Source organism: Rhinichthys klamathensis, unplaced genomic scaffold (genome assembly GCF_029890125.1).
Source record: "Rhinichthys klamathensis goyatoka isolate OS25496 unplaced genomic scaffold, OSU_Roscu_1.1 h1tg000430l_1, whole genome shotgun sequence".
NCBI classification, from domain to species: Eukaryota; Metazoa; Chordata; class Actinopteri; order Cypriniformes; family Leuciscidae; genus Rhinichthys; species Rhinichthys klamathensis.
In genome coordinates, this window is record NW_026606926.1 from 1,241,752 (window position 1) to 1,262,754 (window position 21,003).

General features: G+C 39.7%; 1 protein-coding gene across 1 annotated transcript in view; it reads left to right on the top strand.

The window, feature by feature from the left end:
- plxna4 (plexin A4) overlaps window positions 1-21,003 on the top strand; it is a 213,231-nt gene that overhangs the window by 114,296 nt on the left and 77,932 nt on the right. The window contains exon 4 of the mRNA XM_056235791.1: window positions 8,117-8,248. Coding sequence (XP_056091766.1) covers window positions 8,117-8,248 — 132 coding nt within the window. The remainder of the gene's footprint in view (window positions 1-8,116; window positions 8,249-21,003) is intronic.

Sequence of the window (21,003 nt, forward strand, 5' to 3'; positions counted from 1 at the left end):
TAACTTGTCATTGGTTATTGTCTTTCATTTCCCCTTGTCCATATACAGTATTTAAGCCTTCATGTTTGCCTTGTTTCCTGTCAAGTATTGTTTGCCTATTCTGCTGTTGGTAAGTCAAGTCAAGTCCACATTTATGTTCTTTTTTTTTAAACAAATAATAGATATGGTAAGATATGGAATAAAAATTGGAAATATAATGGAATAGAATAGAAAAAAAAGTTCTAGAATCAATCAAAACAAAAATTCAGTCAAGTGTCAAAACATTTGCTGGTTGTCTATACATGCAAAATCACAGTTTGGATCTCCAATTTTTGGCCCCCGTTTTTGTATGCACAGTAGCGTCTCCTCCAGTAGTTCTGTGGAAAGACTGCAGAGACGAGAAATATGATGGACATGCTCGCAACATTTCCCCACTAGACTCCCGTGGGTAATATCTCCCTCTCTCTCTCTTTCTTTCCCATTGCGATGGGTTTTTAACAGTTAGAGCAGTGTGATCCCGCTCTCCTCTCTGCGGGACTGCAGGGTAAAAGAGGTGACAGAGAAACTTTCAGCCTGCTAATATCACTTCCATCCTCCCTGCAGCCAGTGCAAGCCCTGCATATAAAACACACCTTCCTCAAGCAGAACGGGGACATTTTTACATTTCCAACTTCGCTAAAAGAGAAAATATGCCAAGATTCAAAGTTCATGCAAACCGACTGAGAGTTCAACACAATTACATAAAGGTTAACTACATTACGAGCAGGGAAACAATGTCTTAAATTGTGTATTCATGTCCTACAGTGTGTTATGGAGCGTTTAATGAGAAAATGTATGTTAAAGTTTTTAAGCCAATTTAAGTTCAGACTATGTTGGTCTTGAGCTGGTGTGTTTAAAAGCTTTAAGCTTATTTAGAGGCCTGTTGTTGTAGAGTAAAGTTAATTTGGCTGGCGATGACATTGCCGCAATCAGTGTGTCAGAGCAGGTTTGTGCCGCACTGTTAGAGCCCTAGTAATTAAAATCCTGCCGCGGTACCGATCCGCTGATTGCAAAGAAGAAACCGGAGGGACAAACGGATCAGGAAATCTGATTAGGTCTCTCCTCCGCAGGGTTCTGCCTGTGAGCTCCCTGAGACACCGGGGCCCGGCTTTGTACACGCATGCACGCACACGTGTTTTGCGGATCAGAGGTTTTCAACAACCTCAATCTCATAACCCGGCAACCAAAACAAAGCCTTTCTCTCTTGTGAACATGCCGTCTTGCTGGGCACAACGTGTTTAGAGCGGAACAGGTCCATGTCTCGTTCACTCGTTAGTGGCAGAAATGCCATATCAGAAGGACCAGTTGCCTGGCTGCGGCGCTACCTGATGATGAAGCCGTCTGATGGTTTGATGTGTTTTTTTTGCTAACAGAATCCATTCTGTATTTGCACTTGTGCTTGTAGAAGTTGCGATTGTTTGGCACTGGCACTTTTAGCGTTATATGCATGCTCAATCTATGCGTTTTAAGCATCCAGTGCAGTAAAGGAATTATGCAAACAGACCCTCAAAATTAGTTTTCAGCTGTCAATAGTGCCCTATGCACTGAAATGGAAAAACTCTGAACCGTAAACTTTTCAGTTTTGTGCAACTGTAGAGGGATTTATGTTGTTTGATTTTATGCTCTATAGAAGCAGCTAAATCAATGTGACTCCAACATGCAGTGGAAATTAAATTATATAACCGCTATACCACTCTTAGAAACTATTTTAGAAATATGGGAGAATGTGTTTATATATATATATATATATAAAAGTGTGTATGTGTATTATGATTAATAATCATATCTAATTGTATACACATTCTTCAGCTTCAAGTTTTATAGCATTTAATGTTTATATACACTGCCCAGTCAAAAAAAAAAAACTGTTTGGATTTAAATAGGCAAATGTTTAAGAGTCTTTGATTGGATTATTATTAGCAGTGATTATTTTTCTAGCATGTTATATGTTTGGCAACAGTTCTTCTAAACCTAACTGATGCACTGTAGCTTTTCATTTCTCAACCATATAGGGACATTTATTTCCATCAAGAGGTGCATACATTTTTGGTCAAGATCTTGTATTGACTATGCAAGAGTCAAGCACATCCCAAAGACTTTCAATGAATTTCAATGAACATATATATATATATATATATATATATATATATATACACTCACCGGCCACTTTATTAGGTACACCTGTCCAACTGCTCGTTAACACTTAATTTCTAAGCAGCCAATCACATGGCGGCAACTCAGTGCATTTAGGCATGTAGACATGGTCAAGACAATCTCCTGCAGTTCAAACCGAGCATCAGTATGGGGAAGAAAGGTGATTTGAGTGACTTTGAACGTGGCGTGATTGTTGGTGCCAGAAGGGCTGGTCTGAGTATTTCAGAAACTGCTAATCTACTGGGATTTTCACGCACAACCATCTCTAGGGTTTACAGAGAATGGTCCGAAAAAGAAAAAACATCCAGTGAGCGGCAGTTCTGTGGGCGGAAATGCCTTGTTGATGCCAGAGGTCAGAGGAGAATGGCCAGACTGGTTCGAGCTGATAGAAGGGCAACAGTGACTGAAATAACCACTCGTTACAACCGAGGTATGCAGCAAAGCATTTGTGAAGCCACAACACGCACAACCTTGAGGCGGATGGGCTACAACAGCAGAACACTCCACCGGGTACCACTCATCTCCACTACAAATAGGAAAAAGAGGCTACAATTTGCAAGAGCTCACCAAAATTGAACAGTTGAAGACTGGAAAAATGTTGCCTGGTCTGATGAGTCTCGATTTCTGTTGAGACATTCAGATGTTAGAGTCAGAATTTGGCGTAAACAGAATGAGAACATGGAACCATCATGCCTTGTTACCACTGTGCAGGCTGGTGGTGGTGGTGTAATGGTGTGGGGGATGTTTTCCTGGCACACTTTAGGCCCCTTAGTGCCAATTGGGCATCGTTTAAATGCCACGGCCTACCTGAGCATTGTTTCTGACCATGTCCATCCCTTTATGGCCACCATGTACCCATCCTCTGATGGCTACTTCCACCATGTCACAAAGCTCTAATCATTTCAAATTGGTTTCTTGAACATGACAATGAGTTCACTGTACTAAAATGGCCTCCACAGTCACCAGATCTCAACCCAATAGAGCATCTTTGGGATGTGGTGGAACGGGAGATTCGCATCATGGATGTGCAGCCGACAAATCTGCGGCAACTGTGTGATGCCATCATGCCAATATGGACCAAACTCCCTGAGGAATGCTTCCAGCACCTTGTTGAATCTATGCCACGAAGAATTGAGGCAGTTCTGAAGGCAAAAGGGGGTCCAACCCGTTACTAGCATGGGGTACCTAATAACGTGGCCGGTGAGTGTATATATCCCTCATTTATAAGCTAAATGAATAAATGCAAATGCAAAAAATGTTTGTTTAAAATATCACTCCACAGGCACGAGTAAATTTCGCCCTAAATTTGTTTTCTGTAGTCTAGAGACCCTGACCACAAAAGTCTTTATTCCCCACTGAAAGCATCTCATTTCTTTATTGCCTAATACTTAGTGATAACCATGACACCAGACAATGGCTCTTAGGACATGATCATCTTTAATTCCCCAGCTTAGCGTCAGCCCATTCAAGTTCCTTTTGCAAACCCAGTCGCCTTCAGCTAAGTATCGATGTTGCAAAATGGGAATTTGCAGTTTTCTTTCAGCATTGATTGACATTAAGAGACTTCCCAGTCCACCCACTCTCGCTGTTTACTACAGCACACTCCGACTCAGCCAATGGAGGCGTCGAAAACAAAGCAAACCTTTCGTTCCACTTTTCTTGTCTATAGCAGGCTGGAACACGTCAAGATCTCCCAGTGCGTTATGAGTGCTGATGTGCAGGTTCTATCTCAAACTCTCTCAGGGGATTTGACTCAAATAAACAGAAAACAATCTCTGAACGTCTTGACACAGAGTCACTCACGGTAGCGAGGCCGATCTGCTTACAGATGTCGACACGTGCAGCTCTATTTTTGTTATAGTTGGGGTTTGAATGTCATAGATCAATATCTGTGCATCAGAGTGGCTCTTGCTTCTAAAGGAACTCTCGAGGGAGCGTCAACACACTGCCTTAATCGTAGTGGCCTTCACCCAAACACTGCCTGGTGTCTGGTGTCCCACGAGTTTGTACTGTCAGCTCTGTTGAAGTTATTTGTAGTTTTCTTTTGTCACAGCACTTCAGTGACTCAGTGCCTCTTCTCAGCTTTGTTCTATATCAGTGTAGCCTCGTTCTGAGCTGTAATGTAATGGGCAACCAGAAGCATCCCGTGTTCCATGGCTGTGTGAGTGGTGTATTCGTGGCACCGCTGTTGCCCTCACAAATGGAGAGTGTGGGCTATCTCACACTCATTTTAAAGGAAACTGAAGGAACACCTCCCAAGTGACTGCAGCTTGTGGAAGAAAAGCTCACTGAAAGATCACAAGACTTGCTATTGCCAAGGTTAAATTTAGGGTTTGTAAAGAGTTCTATCGCTTTTTTCCTCTGCAAAATGCTTTAGTTAACAGCAGGCTTTTGCAAGGGCTGCCTTGTGCCTGCCGGTGCAAAAGTAAAGCGTTCTTCTGAGATGGGTGCTTACGTACTTATGCAAATTTTTCTGAAGTCAATGGCAAATGCTATAGAGAATAACAATCTGAGTTTGAAAGGGCAGCTATCACTAGTCGAATAGCACAGGAGTGCCGATTGAAAGGAGTTTGATTGAGTGGGGATTGCATGATGTGTTTATACTTTGCATTGAAATGTACCACAATGGAAAATATTTCCATTCAAATCAATAAATAAATGCTCCTGAATTTTTGTAGGCAGGCAGTTATATATAAATTACATTTATGTACATACTACATAACTATATATATATATTTAAATAAGTAAATAAAAGTAATTTATATATTATTATTAATTATTATTTTCATTATTTAATATTGTTATCATAGTATTATGAATCAAACCAGGTTTAAAACACTTACAAGACTAGTGACAACATAAATTGCATTCTTTTTTTTTATCAAGTTAGTTTAAAGAAAGCTCTAAAAGGATTCAAATAAAAGAAAAAGATTACAAGGAAAATGTTTCACACATAATGACAAAAACTGCTTGGTAAATATTCTGAGTGGAAAAGTGATAAAGTTCTATATTCAACATTTACTATCGCTGGAGGGTAAAAAAGTAAGGCTCTTCAGTGAATAAGATGCAGTTTTGGGATACCATAATAGTCTCCAACTGTTTTAGTGAATTCATCCCACCGTTTTTGAGAATATAGTCTACTACACCATCAGTCTTAATCTCTAGTCATATCACTGGCCTGATACCAGGGCTTAAGATGAAGTTGTTTTGATCCAGAGGAAATTGCAGTTTCCATGGATGCTGGGTAGAGTGCTGCCCACATTATGAAGCTGCAGAGCTCCTGTGGTTATGTCTTCCTTCATCACCTCTCCTTCTGTTTGCTGTTCGCTTGGCTGATCTTAACTAGAGTCAGCCTGCCATTCTCAACTACTGCCCTATGACAGTGTGATGCTTTAACCTCTGATATATATCAAGTGTTACAAATGAGCAATACTGTATTATTAACTTCATGATCCTTTTTCATTCATATACTGAATAAAAAAAAAAAACTATAATACTAAAAGCACTTTTATCATGCATAATCGAGTGACCTTGATGTAAATTCTGAAAAATAGCTGTTAACCATCAATGTTCTTTGTAATTTAACCTTGACCAAATTGAATCACTATAATTTATTTTGTAACCCCACTGTCTCGCATGACTGGCTACTGTTGTTACAGTCCATGGCCACTAGGGGGATGTTTTGAGACTGCAGTGGTTAGTGTGTACCTGAGGTCCCACAGAACACAATGCATGGAGCAGAAATGTGCAGGCTTACTTCTACTCCAAAATTTAAGAGTTCTTCTATTTTAAGACAGTCTGCAACAAATTGTAATGGTAATGCATTATCGAATTTTAAGTTGTAGAAGTTTTTTTTTTTTTTTTTTAGTACAAACGCACAGAAAGTGTGAAATTGAGAGTGAGATAACAACAACTGTACAAATGGTGTCAGAGCCATGGCTTTGAACTGGAATTAAATCTAAATGATTGTGTGATACACAGATTAGCGGCGTAATCCAATCAGGATTTAAAGAATATAATCCACTTTATTGATATTGAAATGAAAGGGAGAAAATTATATTGTTTTTTTCAAGGCTTAGGGAATCAGCAGTTTATAATCATAAAAAAAATATTGCTTATACATTAATAAAAACTGATGTACTTTAGGACTAATGAACTGCTGCTTGAGGGCCTCTAATAGTCCGATGTCGCTCTGTTGTCTTGTGTATTTTCTGTATATTAGCATGTTGATTTAGCTTCTTCTTTTTTCTTTTTTTTCTTACTCTATCTGTGATCAGATACTCTTTTATTATTCCTCCGTGCTAACGCTAACAGACATGCTAATAGTCATCCCCTTGGGCTAATTTGTTTATCTACGGTTGTGATAATGGCCATCCCTCCAGTGATCTGTCGGACCACTCCATGTATCTCTCTCGGGGCTCGACCGGGGCTTCACAAGCCCTCCTGCTGTTCATTCTTCCACTGTCCACACGATGCCATCCCAAACACTGCAGCCCTTCCTGGCCGAAACCCAATCCCTGCCAAATTAACCAGCCCTCGATTGGAGAGATTAGATAACCTTCTTGCTGAATAAGACTTTGGCTCGTGTGAAGGGTTTTTGCTTTCTTCCGCCCCTTTCCCTTCTGTTCTCTTCTTTTGTTCAAGCGGTTTTTTTTTCCTTTTTGTTTGTGACCCTCAGCATACAGTACAAGAAGCCCCAGAGAAAGTGAATGCAAAGCCAAAGGAAACACTTAAACTTCACAGAGACTCAGGGAGGGACTTTTTGAAGTGGTGCCACAAAATTATTTTAGACGTCTCTTGTGGTAAGATGATCTTAGGTTGACAGGACTTGCGGTCTGATGGGAGTCCAGACCATAAACGCAGAGATAAAGCAGTTTATTCAGATAGGAATGGACATGATACCTCCTAAACTGTTTAGTGTCAAAAAGGGAAATGAAATAGCTCATTCATTCTTTCATAATGGGTTATCAGGTGTATTGTAATGTTTAAAGACTTAAGTTCTCACAGGGCCCTTTAGTGAGTGTGTTTGGTTGGAAGATGTAGTCTGGAGGGAGGCTAGGGTTATATCTAGACTAGAACAGAGTGTGAGTGTGCACTTTTGCATCAGCAACAACAGATGTTCAGATATAGTCATGAGACCTCCATCACTGCAGTCCAACTGTGTGAGAATGTTACAGCTCTCTGCTGAACCTGCAATTTATGGCACGTAACGTCGCCTACAGCTGTCTAACAACTTAACAACTCTTTTCCCTTCCCCTCTGCTTTACTCTGGTTGTGTTCAAAATCACCCCCTACAACCTTATTCACCATTCCTTACATGACTTCAATAATATAGTCCACTTGAAGGATTGAATGAAAATTAGTGAATTCGGACAGAGTGAGTGAGTACGCCGGAAGGGCTGCCTCTTTTAAATAGTTTATGCTTGCTGTTAAATGATCATTTGAAACTTAGCAAACTGGCAGCTCCAGTTGTAATGAAAAGATTTATCTTGAACTCTGTCATGGAAACTAGCATGTATAACCTTAATTAAACTATTTAATAATCAATTAAAAAGGAATTTATACCTGTATGACATTATGCTGTAGCCACATTAGACCAGCGGTTTGGAAAGTGGATGGATGGAGGATTCAGCTGCGGATGCCATCTTCTGGTCAGACGAGGGAATTCATTCGATGCACGACTCTCACAGTGCATTATGGGTATACTCTAGCCGTTGAGCGTACATCGGTTGTACACTTGTTATTGCGTTGCATTGTGGGATTTAATGAGTGCACTCGATAACCTCCACTTTGGTTTCGGACTCCACTACAAATAGCTGTCCCCTCAAATAGTGCTGTATTTAAGGGTATGGGTGTGATTTTGGACACACCCTCTGTCTCTTTCACATGTTACTAACGTATAAATGGTCGAGTAACACAGTGTCTTTATTCTCTCTCCTTTCAGATTCGGGTAGATGGTCCTACCTATGGTGCTTTGCAGTACGAAACCATCCAGGTGGTCGATAATGGGCCGATCCTGAGAGACATGGCCTTCTCTGCCGATCAGCACTTCGTGTATGTGATGTCAGAGTCACAGGTGAGTCACTGGCACCATTTGCCCAAAATGCATCAGGATTTACGCAGCACATACGCTGGGAAAGAGTGAGCGATAAAATTATAAAATTTTCACTTACTGTAATCACAGCCTGAGAGGTACGCTTGGACGGCCAAAGAGAAGATAGGACATTTCATATTATAAAAAGTGACAGGTGATGGATTGGTGGATTAAAATTTCACTCACTGTGTCAAAAATACACACACAATTTACACATTAGTATATGCCTGCTCAAAATGGCCCAATCGGTGTAATGGAGGAGATTTGGCTCTGTCCCTGATATCTTTAGCACTACTGAAGCTTGTAAATGTCGAAATCAGAAAAACACTTAGTGCTGTAAAAACATCCCAACTCAGATAACCTGTCATCAGCGCTTTTCTTGTGACATAAATAATGCTTTTCGAATTACCCAATATAGCGTTTTATGCCACCTATGTCCAGGTCTACACTGTTTATCATGTCTGCTGCATGAATCAAGATAACACTTAAATTGTTCTTGATGTGACAATTAGGTGTTTTTAACCTTTGAGCTCTGACCCCTAGATGAGGTGTTCTCCATTTTCTTTTATATAACCCCGGACACTCTTGTCTGCACTTATCACCAGGATTTAAGGCTTTCAGTTCTCTCTCTCTTACACACACACACAAATGGTTAAAGAATCCCAATATTTAGTTTGAATATCAAGGCAAATTCAAGACGACATTTTTACCCACAAATCCTTTTACTTCAATACACTGCTTCTGTAATGTCACACTCTCGCCTGAAAGCGGATGGTCTGGCAATGTCACGATTTATAGCAATGGCTATAAATCTGAAATCTCATTCAGTAAAATCCACTTCACTAGCAGTGAGGGTCAGTGGACGACTGCATCCTGGGATTTGAGGCACAGTTCAGGTCGAGCAATCACATTGGCTGGACACAGCTTGTAAATTGCCTAGTCTGCAAAAGTTACTACTGGATAGTTTTAGAAATTGTGTTTGGACACACTGCCTGTTTACAGCTGAAGGTGTAGTCACATTTACCTTTGCTCTGACTCGATTTCGCTCGTGAAAATTCGCATTTTAATTGGAATCCACGTGATCAGGATTTTTTAGTTTACGGCAAAAGATTTCCCAATGCAGATTTTGAGACTGATTCAAGTAGATCACACAGATTTTACAAATTGACCAACAGAAAACGGCTTGGACAGAAAATGGGTAAACGGAAAACTGGTTAGAAAGTGACTTCTGTGTGAGCTGTGCTTCACACATCGCTACACTATTGACAATAGACCTTTTTGCTAAGTGACCTCACCTTGACTCTTACACCAGAACACAATATGTCCTACATCTTAATGATTTGCCACATCAATTCAGATGTTAAACTAGAATCTAGGGAGTTTTGGTCACTCTCACCAACTTTAGGTATGCTGTAAACATAATTTTTAAGAATAGTTGAAAGTCTGGTTTAAAACTAGGCCATGATCCTCTACTCAAGTCTTATGGGAAATGAAAGATGGTGTTTTCTTTGACGTGAATAAATACCAGAGCTGGACCTGTGGTGTTCTGCCAGTGAATAATCTCACCCTGTTGCAATTAGCCTATTAGCCCAGTTAGAGAGTTGTCGTCTGGTTTCTGTTTAGTCCCAAACATCAGGGGATCACATCTACTGGGGAATCATGCATATATTTAGAAGCTATTTAGTGAACATGCATTCTCTCATCCCACCTGTATATCTTCCCCCCCTCCAGCACACATGCACACACGTGCACACTGAAAGATTTATTCTAGTTTGCTTTAAAATTTAATGATCTATGATGTAACACAATGCTTCTTGCATCACTAGCACCCCTGCTGAATCTACAGCACCACAGCAAACCAAATGATATTTTACCTGAGTTGTGATCTTGAATGCATGTGAAATAAAATAATGCCAAAATTGTGTTATACTCGTGGCTGGACATAAACATACTGTGTGAATCACAGAAAGACTCACAGGTTGTCTGTTTGAATAATTCTATTGAATCTTTCACTGAATTATCCAGTGAACTGCTTTAATGCTTTGATAGTTTTAATATATTTGCACAGATTCAGATTTCACTCAGACTCTGTTTTCATTTCTGTGTTTACACTTTCGTTTGTTTTGCTGTGAATAACAGAGACATGCCATTTTTTTGGCTTGCTTCTTTGTATTAGTCTCTCTCTCTCTCTCTGTCTATCCCACTCTCACAGTTTGTCTCTAGCTCTGTGGTTGAGATGTCTGCATTAATATTTATGACTGATAACAAAATGCAGAAATTCTCATGACTGTTTTTGTGGTCGAGCCTAGTGCATCTGCTCCACTCCACACACATACACACACACACACCCTTCACCACTTAAAACATTTACACTTGCGTACCTTCAACTCTTTCACACATACACTTTCACTGTATACTGTACAATAATGTTTTTTTTTTTATTATTATTTTTTTGTGTCTGTGTGTGTATTACTTTTGTGAGATGGCCCTGTCTGTGTAGTAAAGCTTGGGGGCTGCTTGGAAGTTCAGCATGATACACCTGTGACTGCACTTTTTGTATTAAAAATGTAAAAGAAAAATAATAAGTTTAGTAAACTGGAACATGATTTTTTCCCCCCGTATTTACTGCCTAACATCCCCAGATTTAGTGTATACTAGAACAATCATGAGCACAAGGCTGTCGAATAAATTCCCTGCGGGAGAGCGGAGCAGGAAGAATAAGGACAGTAGGTCGATAATCTCCTGCTGGTCCACCCTTAAAGACACAGAGTGAAAGAGATAGAGGGAGGGAATGTGAGGGATTAAGAGGCAGGGAATGATAGTGTTTGGGAGCTGAGATGGTCTCGATTATCTGTGTGATTATGGCTGATTGGTTGAACAGAGCTCAAGTTTTGCTGGGTTCGAGAGCCCATAGTGCCCCTTACGGAGTCATTGCTGAGGTCAGCTGTGAGTACAGCACTGATCACGGTTCCCATGAAACCAGGCCTGTTGATGTCCAGGTTATACTGTGTGAGCCGTCTGATACATTAAGACCACTACAGTAAAATGTTTTTATTTTAAGATCTTATTTTAAGTCACCTTTGACCCTGGCCCCTAATTCTATATGGCGGTCTTTATATGCCACAGTCAACTGCAGTTATTTCAACTTTATGGAATCATGGGTAATGTAGTTTTTAACCAGGAATTATAAACAATTATTTACAAAGAAATCACCAGTCATAGAATCGAAAGCACATCATGCCAAAATAACTCTTTAGTGCCCACCCACTCCCATGAATCACTGCAAATAATGTAGCGGAGTCTCCCTACACTCTCTAACTTCTTAAATATATTATACAGTATGTATATTTTGCCAAAAAACTTAAAATGGTAGTTCTACATACATAATCAACATATTCTGGTTTGGGATGATTCATGGTTTATAGTACTTTAACAGAGACTTTATAAAAATCTCTATGGCAAAAATACTTCCGAAACCAAGGCCACCGAAAAAGTGGGCCGGCACTGTTGGATACTATTGTGGCTTTTGACATCATAATTAAAAAATTCAAAATTACTGACAAAAGTGGTTCATCAAGTACGGCGCTTTTGGGAAAAATGGTTGGAAATTATATTCTTTCAATTATAATCTTTGAACTAAAAAGAGACATGTACAGTATATAATTCATGCAGAAAGGTGACACACTTGGATAGATTATTTAAATATTTTTTAATGAATTTGAACCAACGTTGGACCATTATTTTTTTACTGTAAATTATAAGGTGACTGAATTTTAACAATAGAGCAACTTCTACCTTTGCTGATCACTTTTTTTTTTTTTTTTGCTTCCTTCTCTCTCTGTCTCTTTCTCTCTCCCTCTCTTACTTTCTCTTTCTAATTAATCCCCTGATTATCCCTCTAATTAAATCTGGCTACTTTCCTGTATCATTTTAAACAGCAAGATAAATGTCTTTTTAAGGAAAGGGGCCAGACTGTCTGTTGAGAGTGATGCAGATTACAGTTATCAGAGCTTACAGCTAATTATTGTGCTTGGCTTTTTGTCCACATTTGTCATCCTTTCTTCTAGGGCTAAGTGTTTTTATTGTAACTTTAGACAATGTCAGCGTCAGACGTGTGTGTGTGGTCAGAGGGACAGCTGTGTGCGCTAATGACAGAAGCCTCAGCTATAGTTCCTACTGCATTAAACGAATGACAGTGAGGTTCAGAGCTCAATGGAGTTACACAAATTACTGGTCTTGGCACATTAAAGCCTTTTGTTGTCTAAGTACCATCCAAATGGAAGTTGTGTTCCTCTCTCTTGCAGTTTACTGTCATTTTACACCGGAGTTTCGGATCGGTCTTTTGTGCAAAACCCGTCGGAGGTGAGCACGTACGTCTGGGCTTTGTCCTGCCCTAGAACGCTCTGTCCGCAATTTAAGACAATTGTTGCTTCAATGGCTTCATTTAAATCTGAAGAATTGATGTTCGTTTTCCCTTTTTTCAGGGAAATTATATAGATTTTTTGTCTCTGTGTGTTTTTTATAACAGCTATGTCACAAAGCAGGCTGGAGACAGTGGCTTCTCTACACTCTCATGCTTGCAGGATATTCATAATTCATGTAGGGCAAGTTGAAACTGCAGGTAGTGTAAGTGTTAATAATTTAAGTGTGTCTCGCACCAGCCAAACAGCTCAAAGTCAAACTCTTGCGTTGCAGATCAGCTCTGGGCATTCATAGGTGGGATAAGGCATCTGCCACCTCATCAGAACAGGTTTAATAAAGACGACCTTTAATTTCAATTACGAGCTGCCATTTAACGGCGGTCCCATATGCAACGTTCTCTGCCAATCCCCCGTTGTGACATACGGATCTTGAGAACGTTTCGTTGTGTTATTGCAGTGGCCTACTTAGACTGCAGCCCATTGTGTTTGAGTGAATAGAAGTACTCAGGATGTCTGGATGCTTTTGGCAAACTTTCGGGGAATTTTAGTCATTGAGAACAAAGGCAGTTTTCCTGAAATGCTGATTGTGATAAAGGGAGTTTTAAATGGACACACAAATGTCAGGTTGCAAGCAAATACATATTGTAGAATAACACATGCAACAAGTATGTGTAGCTAAACTGTCTTTTGGAGTTAGGCTGACCGATGGAAAATGAGGAGTGTTCAGAAAACAGTTATTTTTTAGCAAATAGCACAAAAATCACCAACTTCACCTTTAAACACAATAAAAGATTATAATAATATAATATATAAATATATTATAATATAATAAAAATCACCAACTTTTAAACACAATAAAAGATTATCCCTGTTTAGAGGAAAGAGCAATAAAAGGTGAGAGGGATTTGTGTGTGTGTGTGTGTGTGTGTGTGGCTACTCTGATCTGTTTTCTATAGTGCGTTTAGTGATGTGGTTCTTGGTTTTGGTGCCTGTAGGCCTAATGATGTCGTCTGGACAGAATCAGCTCTGATATGTTTGTGTGATGGCCGGGAGTGGAGTATCAAGGCCTGAATGTAAATCCAGTTAGCACACAGAGTGGCTGGGTTCACAGCGCACATAATTGTATTTTCCGTCTGCGAAGCCCCCAGGGCATGGAAGGGCACAGCCTGTTTAACCATGACTATGACCAGCTACCAGACCTGAGCACCCGCTGCGGTTCTGGGGATGGATGAATGTCAGATTTCGACCAAATGTCTCCAGCAATATAGAAAGAAGTGTAGCTTTGTGGGGACCCACCTTGTGGGACTGAATAGTGTACTGTCAGAAGGGTTATGGTTAGTCTAGTAATCAGCTTCATTTAAAGGTGCTTCATTTAAAAATAAAGTTTTGATTTGACTTTATATTATAGCAGACCACTTGACTTCCAGAACAGTATAAACACAAAGCGATCCAACATCGGAGCAATTGCTTTATGAACGATACACGACAGTAGGAGGTTCTCACAATGATGTAAATATAAATGCAGTGTCTGTCAGTGTATGCAACCTGCAAATGGATTGAGATGTATTTTTTTCAAAATGTTTGTGTAAATAGTTGACACTTTAGGCACGTTAATGATACATTGTGATTAAGTTGGCAACAGCTCAGTGCTGCTGTGTTTGTTACTATAAGAGAGGAGAACATGGCAACTCATATTACCAGCGTTCATCTTCCACTGACAAGCACTCTATACACGTATGCACTTTTCATGACCCCCTCTGATGCCCAAATCACAATGAAATTTCTCGTCAGCCAGGCTGTGTGTGTGCGTTACTAGTGAGATTCATTTAAGATGGACATTGATGGATTCATTTAATAAATCAGTTATGATGAGATGTTGTCATCTGTCTTCTGCTTCACTGGTGGTTAAACATCCAAAAATGGGCAAATACAGAAAGAGAGGGATACGTATGCCTTGTGTCTTTACATGTGGTCTGTGTCAGTGTGTCGGAGGGAAGATTTCATTTAAATATAAGTGTGTAGTTGTGTTAGTGTTAGCTGCAGTTTTTGTGTTTGGCATGCTTGAAATTATTTTATTAATATAGCTTCTTTGTGATTGGCTGAAGCTCAGCTAATGTTTGATCAGCAGGTAATTGGCTGGGTCGAGCTTAGTGTGTTGTATGTCAGATATTGTTCTGTCACATGACAACAAATGTCACTTCTTCCCTAAAGCCTGTTGATTCTGTGACTCATCCGTTCTTGAAAACACAACATTATGCCGCTGATAAGGGCGACTGTCTCACACACTCGCACATGTTTGCTTTTGATCATAGTGGAGAATTCCATTGTTTTTTATTTTGAGATGACATTTTCCATCCCTAACTATAATCCTAACACTCAATGAAAATATACAATTGAAGAAAGTTTTCTGTAAGATGGTTACTGAAGCTAAAACTGAAGCACAACTAAATGTACATTGTCTTGTATAAATGCTGTTTCTCATATCTGGTGTCCAACATAGCTGTTTTAGGTGAGTTCAAACGTTCGGTTTGATTGTTTAAACATACCTTGAACATAAATGCTATGTAGATAGTCAGCTCACTAGGTTTTGAAATATTCTGTCACCTTTCATGTTTGCTCAGCATCAGTCTGCCTCGAACTTTCATGGATGTACAAAAGAACTGCAAGAAATGGCTCTCAGTGAGATAGAGGAAGTTTGTTAATACCAGCAGAGGAACGTTGAGCTACAGATGAGCCCAGTGGATTAGACTCCATAATAAACCACAGCTCCGCTCCTCGATGACTGAGGAACTCTGCCAGTCAGTCAGGTCTGTGGGATTTACCGATGGATTTCATATAGGGTGAAAGAAATGGAAGAGGACTTTGTTTGATTAGGTTAGTCGGGTAATTAAAGTAGGCTTGATGACCAGGTAGGCTATAACAAAACAGGTGATGAGGAGTCTGCTTTTAATTTGACACGCAGCGTGTCAATCTATAGACAAGCAGAAAACACTTAGGTGGAGTGTCACAACTATTGTGGAAGCTCTTGTATAGTTTTATTTATGTGCATACACACACAGACTCACTTTTAAAAGCATTTAGAGCGAGCCTACGTATGATGCCTTAAAATGATGCCTCCGTAGGCAGTTAGTTGTTGGCTGCAATCTGTTGGGCAGTGTCATTTGTCAGTTTGCCTCATTATCTGCTGGTCTCAATCCTCTTACAGAGCTCTCAGATAAATGACTAATAATCTAACGGATTTACGACATAATGAGATTCCGGAGTCGGCGCCACTCCTTTTCCAGCTCGGGAGGGCAGCGGGAAGTCCTCTTTCTGGACACATTTGTCTTCTTCCTCCTCCTGTTGTCTCCGTCTCTGTCTGTCGCCGTGGGGAGTGTGTTAAAGTGCGCTCCGTTGTGGGCCAATGAGACAAAATGCAGAATTCACAGTCATGTATTACTGTAGCTACGGCCGAGATCGCACATCCACTTTACACCAGCGGAGTGCGCTATTCATAGACTCACTCGCTGCATCTTGCAGGAAGTGTGTGGCATATTAAAGGGATAGTTCGGCCAAAAATGATATTTAAACCATGCATTACTCACCCTCAAGCCGTTCGAGATGCATATGTCAATCTTGTTTCAGACGAACACATTTTCAGTTATTTTAGAAAATATCTTAGACCCTTCAGTGGATATAATGTGAAGCAATGGGGTCCACCTCCTTTAAGTCCCAAAATGTGCATATATCCTTCACAGAAGTAATCCATCCGGCTCCAGGGGGATAAACGAAGGCCTTATGAGGGTAATCCGTGCGGTTTTGTCGTAAAAATATACATATTTAAAACTTTATAAATGAAAATATCTGACTTCCGGCAACGATCGACGCGCGTCCACGGGTGATGGAAGTCGGCATACGAGGTAGGACGTAGCGTCGTGACGTAGAACGAACGCGCCCGCGCAGCCAGAGAGCTATGCAGAGAGCAGAGCAAAACATCACCCGTGAACGCGCGTCGATCGTTGCCGGAAGTCAGATATTTTCATTTATAAAGTTTTAAATATGTATATTTTTACGACAAAACCGCACGGATTACCCTCATAAGGCCTTCGTTTATCCCCCTGGAGCCGGATGGATTACTTCTGTGAAGGATATATGCACATTTTGGGACTTAAAGGAGGTGGACCCCATTGCTTCACATTATATCCACTGAAGGGTCTAAGACATTTTCTAAAATAACTGAAAATGTGTTCGTCTGAAACAAGATTGACATATGCATCTCGAACGGCTTGAGGGTGAGTAATGCATGGTTTAAATATCATTTTTGGCCGAACTATCCCTTTAAAGTATGTGTTACCTAGGAAGAATTACATTTTTTTCTGATTTAGATTTTTAATTGATTTGATTCTGATCCATTTGGATATATTTATTATTGATATATAGTGTATGTTGTTTACATATTCTTGCAAATGCAGTACATTTTAAATGGAACTTTACAAAACATTACAAAAACTTTTTTTTTTTTTTATTATCAACAGGGCCCAAACAACTGTATGTAGTTTAATGGCTGTTATTTAACACATGATTTTGAGTCTTTTTGCATTATTCATTAATAGGACTGGCTCAAATGAATCATTTGTTTGTAAATCGGTTAACAGTGTTTTTGATTCAATGAAAATAACTGTTAAATAAGAGTAATGTATTATTATTAATAATAATGATGATGATGATGATAACCATTGTTGAAATACAAAATTAATTTAGTTATTTTTGGCTTTTGCACAGTGATATTGCAACACCTTCTCACACGCATCGAAAAATGATGCTAAAGGGGTACCCTGTTTGTTAAAAAGGGATGGTGAGGGGTCCTGACCAAGCGTCAATATGTGACTAGTTGGAATTGAGAACCTGTTGGATTATGAAGTTGAGACAGAACAAAAAAAATATGGAAATAAGAGGGCGATCAAAAATGTTGCATGCTCACTTAATGAAATGCAGATTTTGTCTATGCTAAAATACTTTAACCAATTGAAGTTGTGTGTTCGAAAACCCGTTTGAAAGCAGTCGTTATTTTTGCAATTCTGTTGACGATATTAGTGGCTCAAAAATGACACACTTTACCCTTAAGTTTAGGGATTTGATCAATATCTAGAGATGTGAATATAATAGAGACTTGGGGGTGGGGTTTTGATTTAGGCCAATAATGATCCAGAATAAACCTAAGCAACATCCTACAAACCACACAGAACACCTTAGCAACACATTGCAATGTCCTGACAAACACATAGGCACTGTGGTGGTAGGTTTTGCACATGCAGACACTATTCTTCAGAAAATGTAAAAATCTCATATCATCAAGTATTATTATTAAAAGAGAGGTGTGCGGACAGATGGCTCTGCTTCTGCCCTAAAAATAGCCTGGTGTTCACAACATGTGATGATGGGGTTTATACCTAGCTGACTGAAGTATGTATGAACGCACACACACATCCATACTCACATATGAGATTATAAATTTCATCTGTGGGTTGCTCTCTTATTAATTTCAGAGATATCAGTCATGTGTGCCCGTTGCATACAGATCTGATGCTTTGTGAAAGCTCTTGCCTTCACAATCTGGGATTTCACACACACACACACACACACACACAGAGAGAGAGCGAGAGACAGACATTTCCACAAGCGCAACAAGCTCTTTCATAAATAGGAAGGAAACCCGTCGTATCAGAGGGGAGAATTTCACGGGCGGCTCCTAAACCCTTATCATTTTCTAAATGTAATGAGAGTCAATCTCCCTCTCTGCTCACTAAGGCCTAACCTGCAGTCTCTCAGGCCCCCTATAAGGCAGCCGCTCTATCACAATGCCTGATAATTTACCTCTTCATAGCTGTGAAATGGAGGAGGAAAATTCAGGTGTGCAGCCGGGGAGTGACGGGGGGCTTTGTGGCGGCACCGAGACCAGCTGACAGGCATCGTGTGTGCGTGTCAAGAGAGAAATGACTTTTCTCCTGGATTTAGAACCACAGACGCAGCAGCAAGATCGAGCCATCTGGAGCACTCTTCCAAAGGATGCCCTCTTTCAGTCGCAACCTCCTGGTCTCTCTTTTTCACCCCCTGCTTTCTTTTATGCTCTTTATCTTTCTCTAATAGCTGTAAATGTAACTACCCTATAAAGGCATTCAGAGGACTGCATTCTCTTTCTTTCTCTCATTATTTTGGAAAAGTCTCTGATATTTACTGTAAATCCCAGTCAGAATGTTCTTGCAAAAGCCTCTGGGATGGAGACATCAGAGGGCAACTTTAGATACAGTTCTAATGGGCTTTTAGACAGCAGAGCCTATTGAGTGAGATTTCACATCATCTTGTTTTTTTTAATGAAATGAGTCTAAAAAGGACTGTTTAAAGCTAACACAGCATTTATTAATGTTTAATCTCTTTTTGTAAAAGAACATAACGTGATGTAATTACTGGGATGATTTTAAATAAATATTTTTCATTATGAGAACTATTTACATTCAACTCATGCTTTTGTCTACCAATTAAAGGAATAGTTCACCCACAAATGAAAATCCTTTCATCAATTATTTACCCTAATGTTGTTCCAAACCTGGAATGAAGATGTTTTTAATGAAACCAAAAAAAGATCTTTGTTTCTCCATTGAAAGTCCATACCACCAAAGATTTGATGCTTCCAAAATGTCATAGAGACACTGTAAACATAATCCATATGAATCGAGCAGTTTAATCCAAGTCTTCTGAAGAGACACGATCACTTTATATGATGATCAGATTTAATATTTATACTTTTATTCACATACTTTGAAGATGAACTAAAGTCTCATTTGGAACAATATGTGGGTGAGTAATTTTTGACACCATTTTATTTTTATTTTTAGGTGAACTATCCCTTTAATTCACAGGGGAGTTTTGTTGTTTAACAAACACTTTTCCAAAATTGCCCATTTTGACTGTGTGCCCAATAGGATTAAAAAAAATGTCTCTCTCCTCCATGCTCATAATCTCTGTGGTGGGGTGGCCATGTAATTTTATTCATGTAATTTATTTCCATTGTGTCAAATACCCAAATTCTCATGAGTGGCCACGGCACTTTGCAGTGGTCAAAAGAGATTTTTAAAATCATTTGTTCTCTTTGAACACTCTGAGATGTCAGTTGGAACATTCAATTACATCAGGTGCTTTCTGTAAAAAAGCAGTAGATAATTCGGTCTGGAAATTTCTCCTGGGTAGTTTGGAAAAACATTGACAAATTCACCCCGTGAAGGCTGAAATGACCTCACAGAACCTCTCAAAACCGTTACCACCCAAATAGGCGTTATGACGGTCTTGATTTAGTATTTCTGTATTGTTTTGAACTCATTTGTGTCATGTGTCCAAATTATTTCAGGTAAATGTTGCTGAGATATCTGTAAGAATGTTCCAGAAAGAGAGAGAGTTTGACGCAGCTACACACTGATGGATAACCGCTGACACCAGAACAAGAGCGACACACTTAAATATGAGCCATGATTCACTGCGACTGGTCACTCGGCTCTTAGAAATGTTAGAGTCAAATCTTCTCAATCTGAAAACGCAGTCTCACTCTCAAGCCTGATTGAAATGGGGGCAAAAGGACAATTTCTTAAAAAAAAAAAAAAAAAACACCACTGTGGTGAGGCCAGTAATGTCATCTATCATTCACCCAGCCTGACCGCTCTGGACCTATCAGCTGTCATCTAAGCTGTGATTGACAGTAGTCATCCACCAGTGACAAGTTATCAATCAAAGCAAAAGAAAGCTGAGGGCTCCGGGCCGTAGCCATGGAGACAGAGATGGCAGAGGGTCCTCGCCTTCACTGCTCTTACGTATTGTGTATTTCAGTGCAGATTTCTCCTTCGGTTCGACTCAGTTCGGTATGTTTCCCATCGGTGCCACAGCTCCTCTCCAGTTCTCAAGTGTTAATTGGCTGTAAATGGTTAGGTGCTTTAGCTGGAGTTGACATCCCAGGATGAGCTCTCTTGGCACATCCTTATCCCGCTGTGTGACAAAACGCCATGTTTATCGAATGGTTGCATGTGTCTTCTAATGATTTGGGGTTTTTTCTTTATGCTTTCAGTTTGCATTAAAGTTTAAGCTGTTATCAGTTTTATGATGAAAAATATATATGTGAAACTCGAAAAATTTGAATATTGTGCAAAAGTTCATTTATTTCAGTAATTCAGGTTTTCATAAGCTGCAAGCCATAATCATTAAAATTATAACAAATAAAGGCTTGAAATATCTCACTTCGCATGTAATGAGTCTATATAATATATTAGTTTCACCTGGTAAGTTGAATTACTG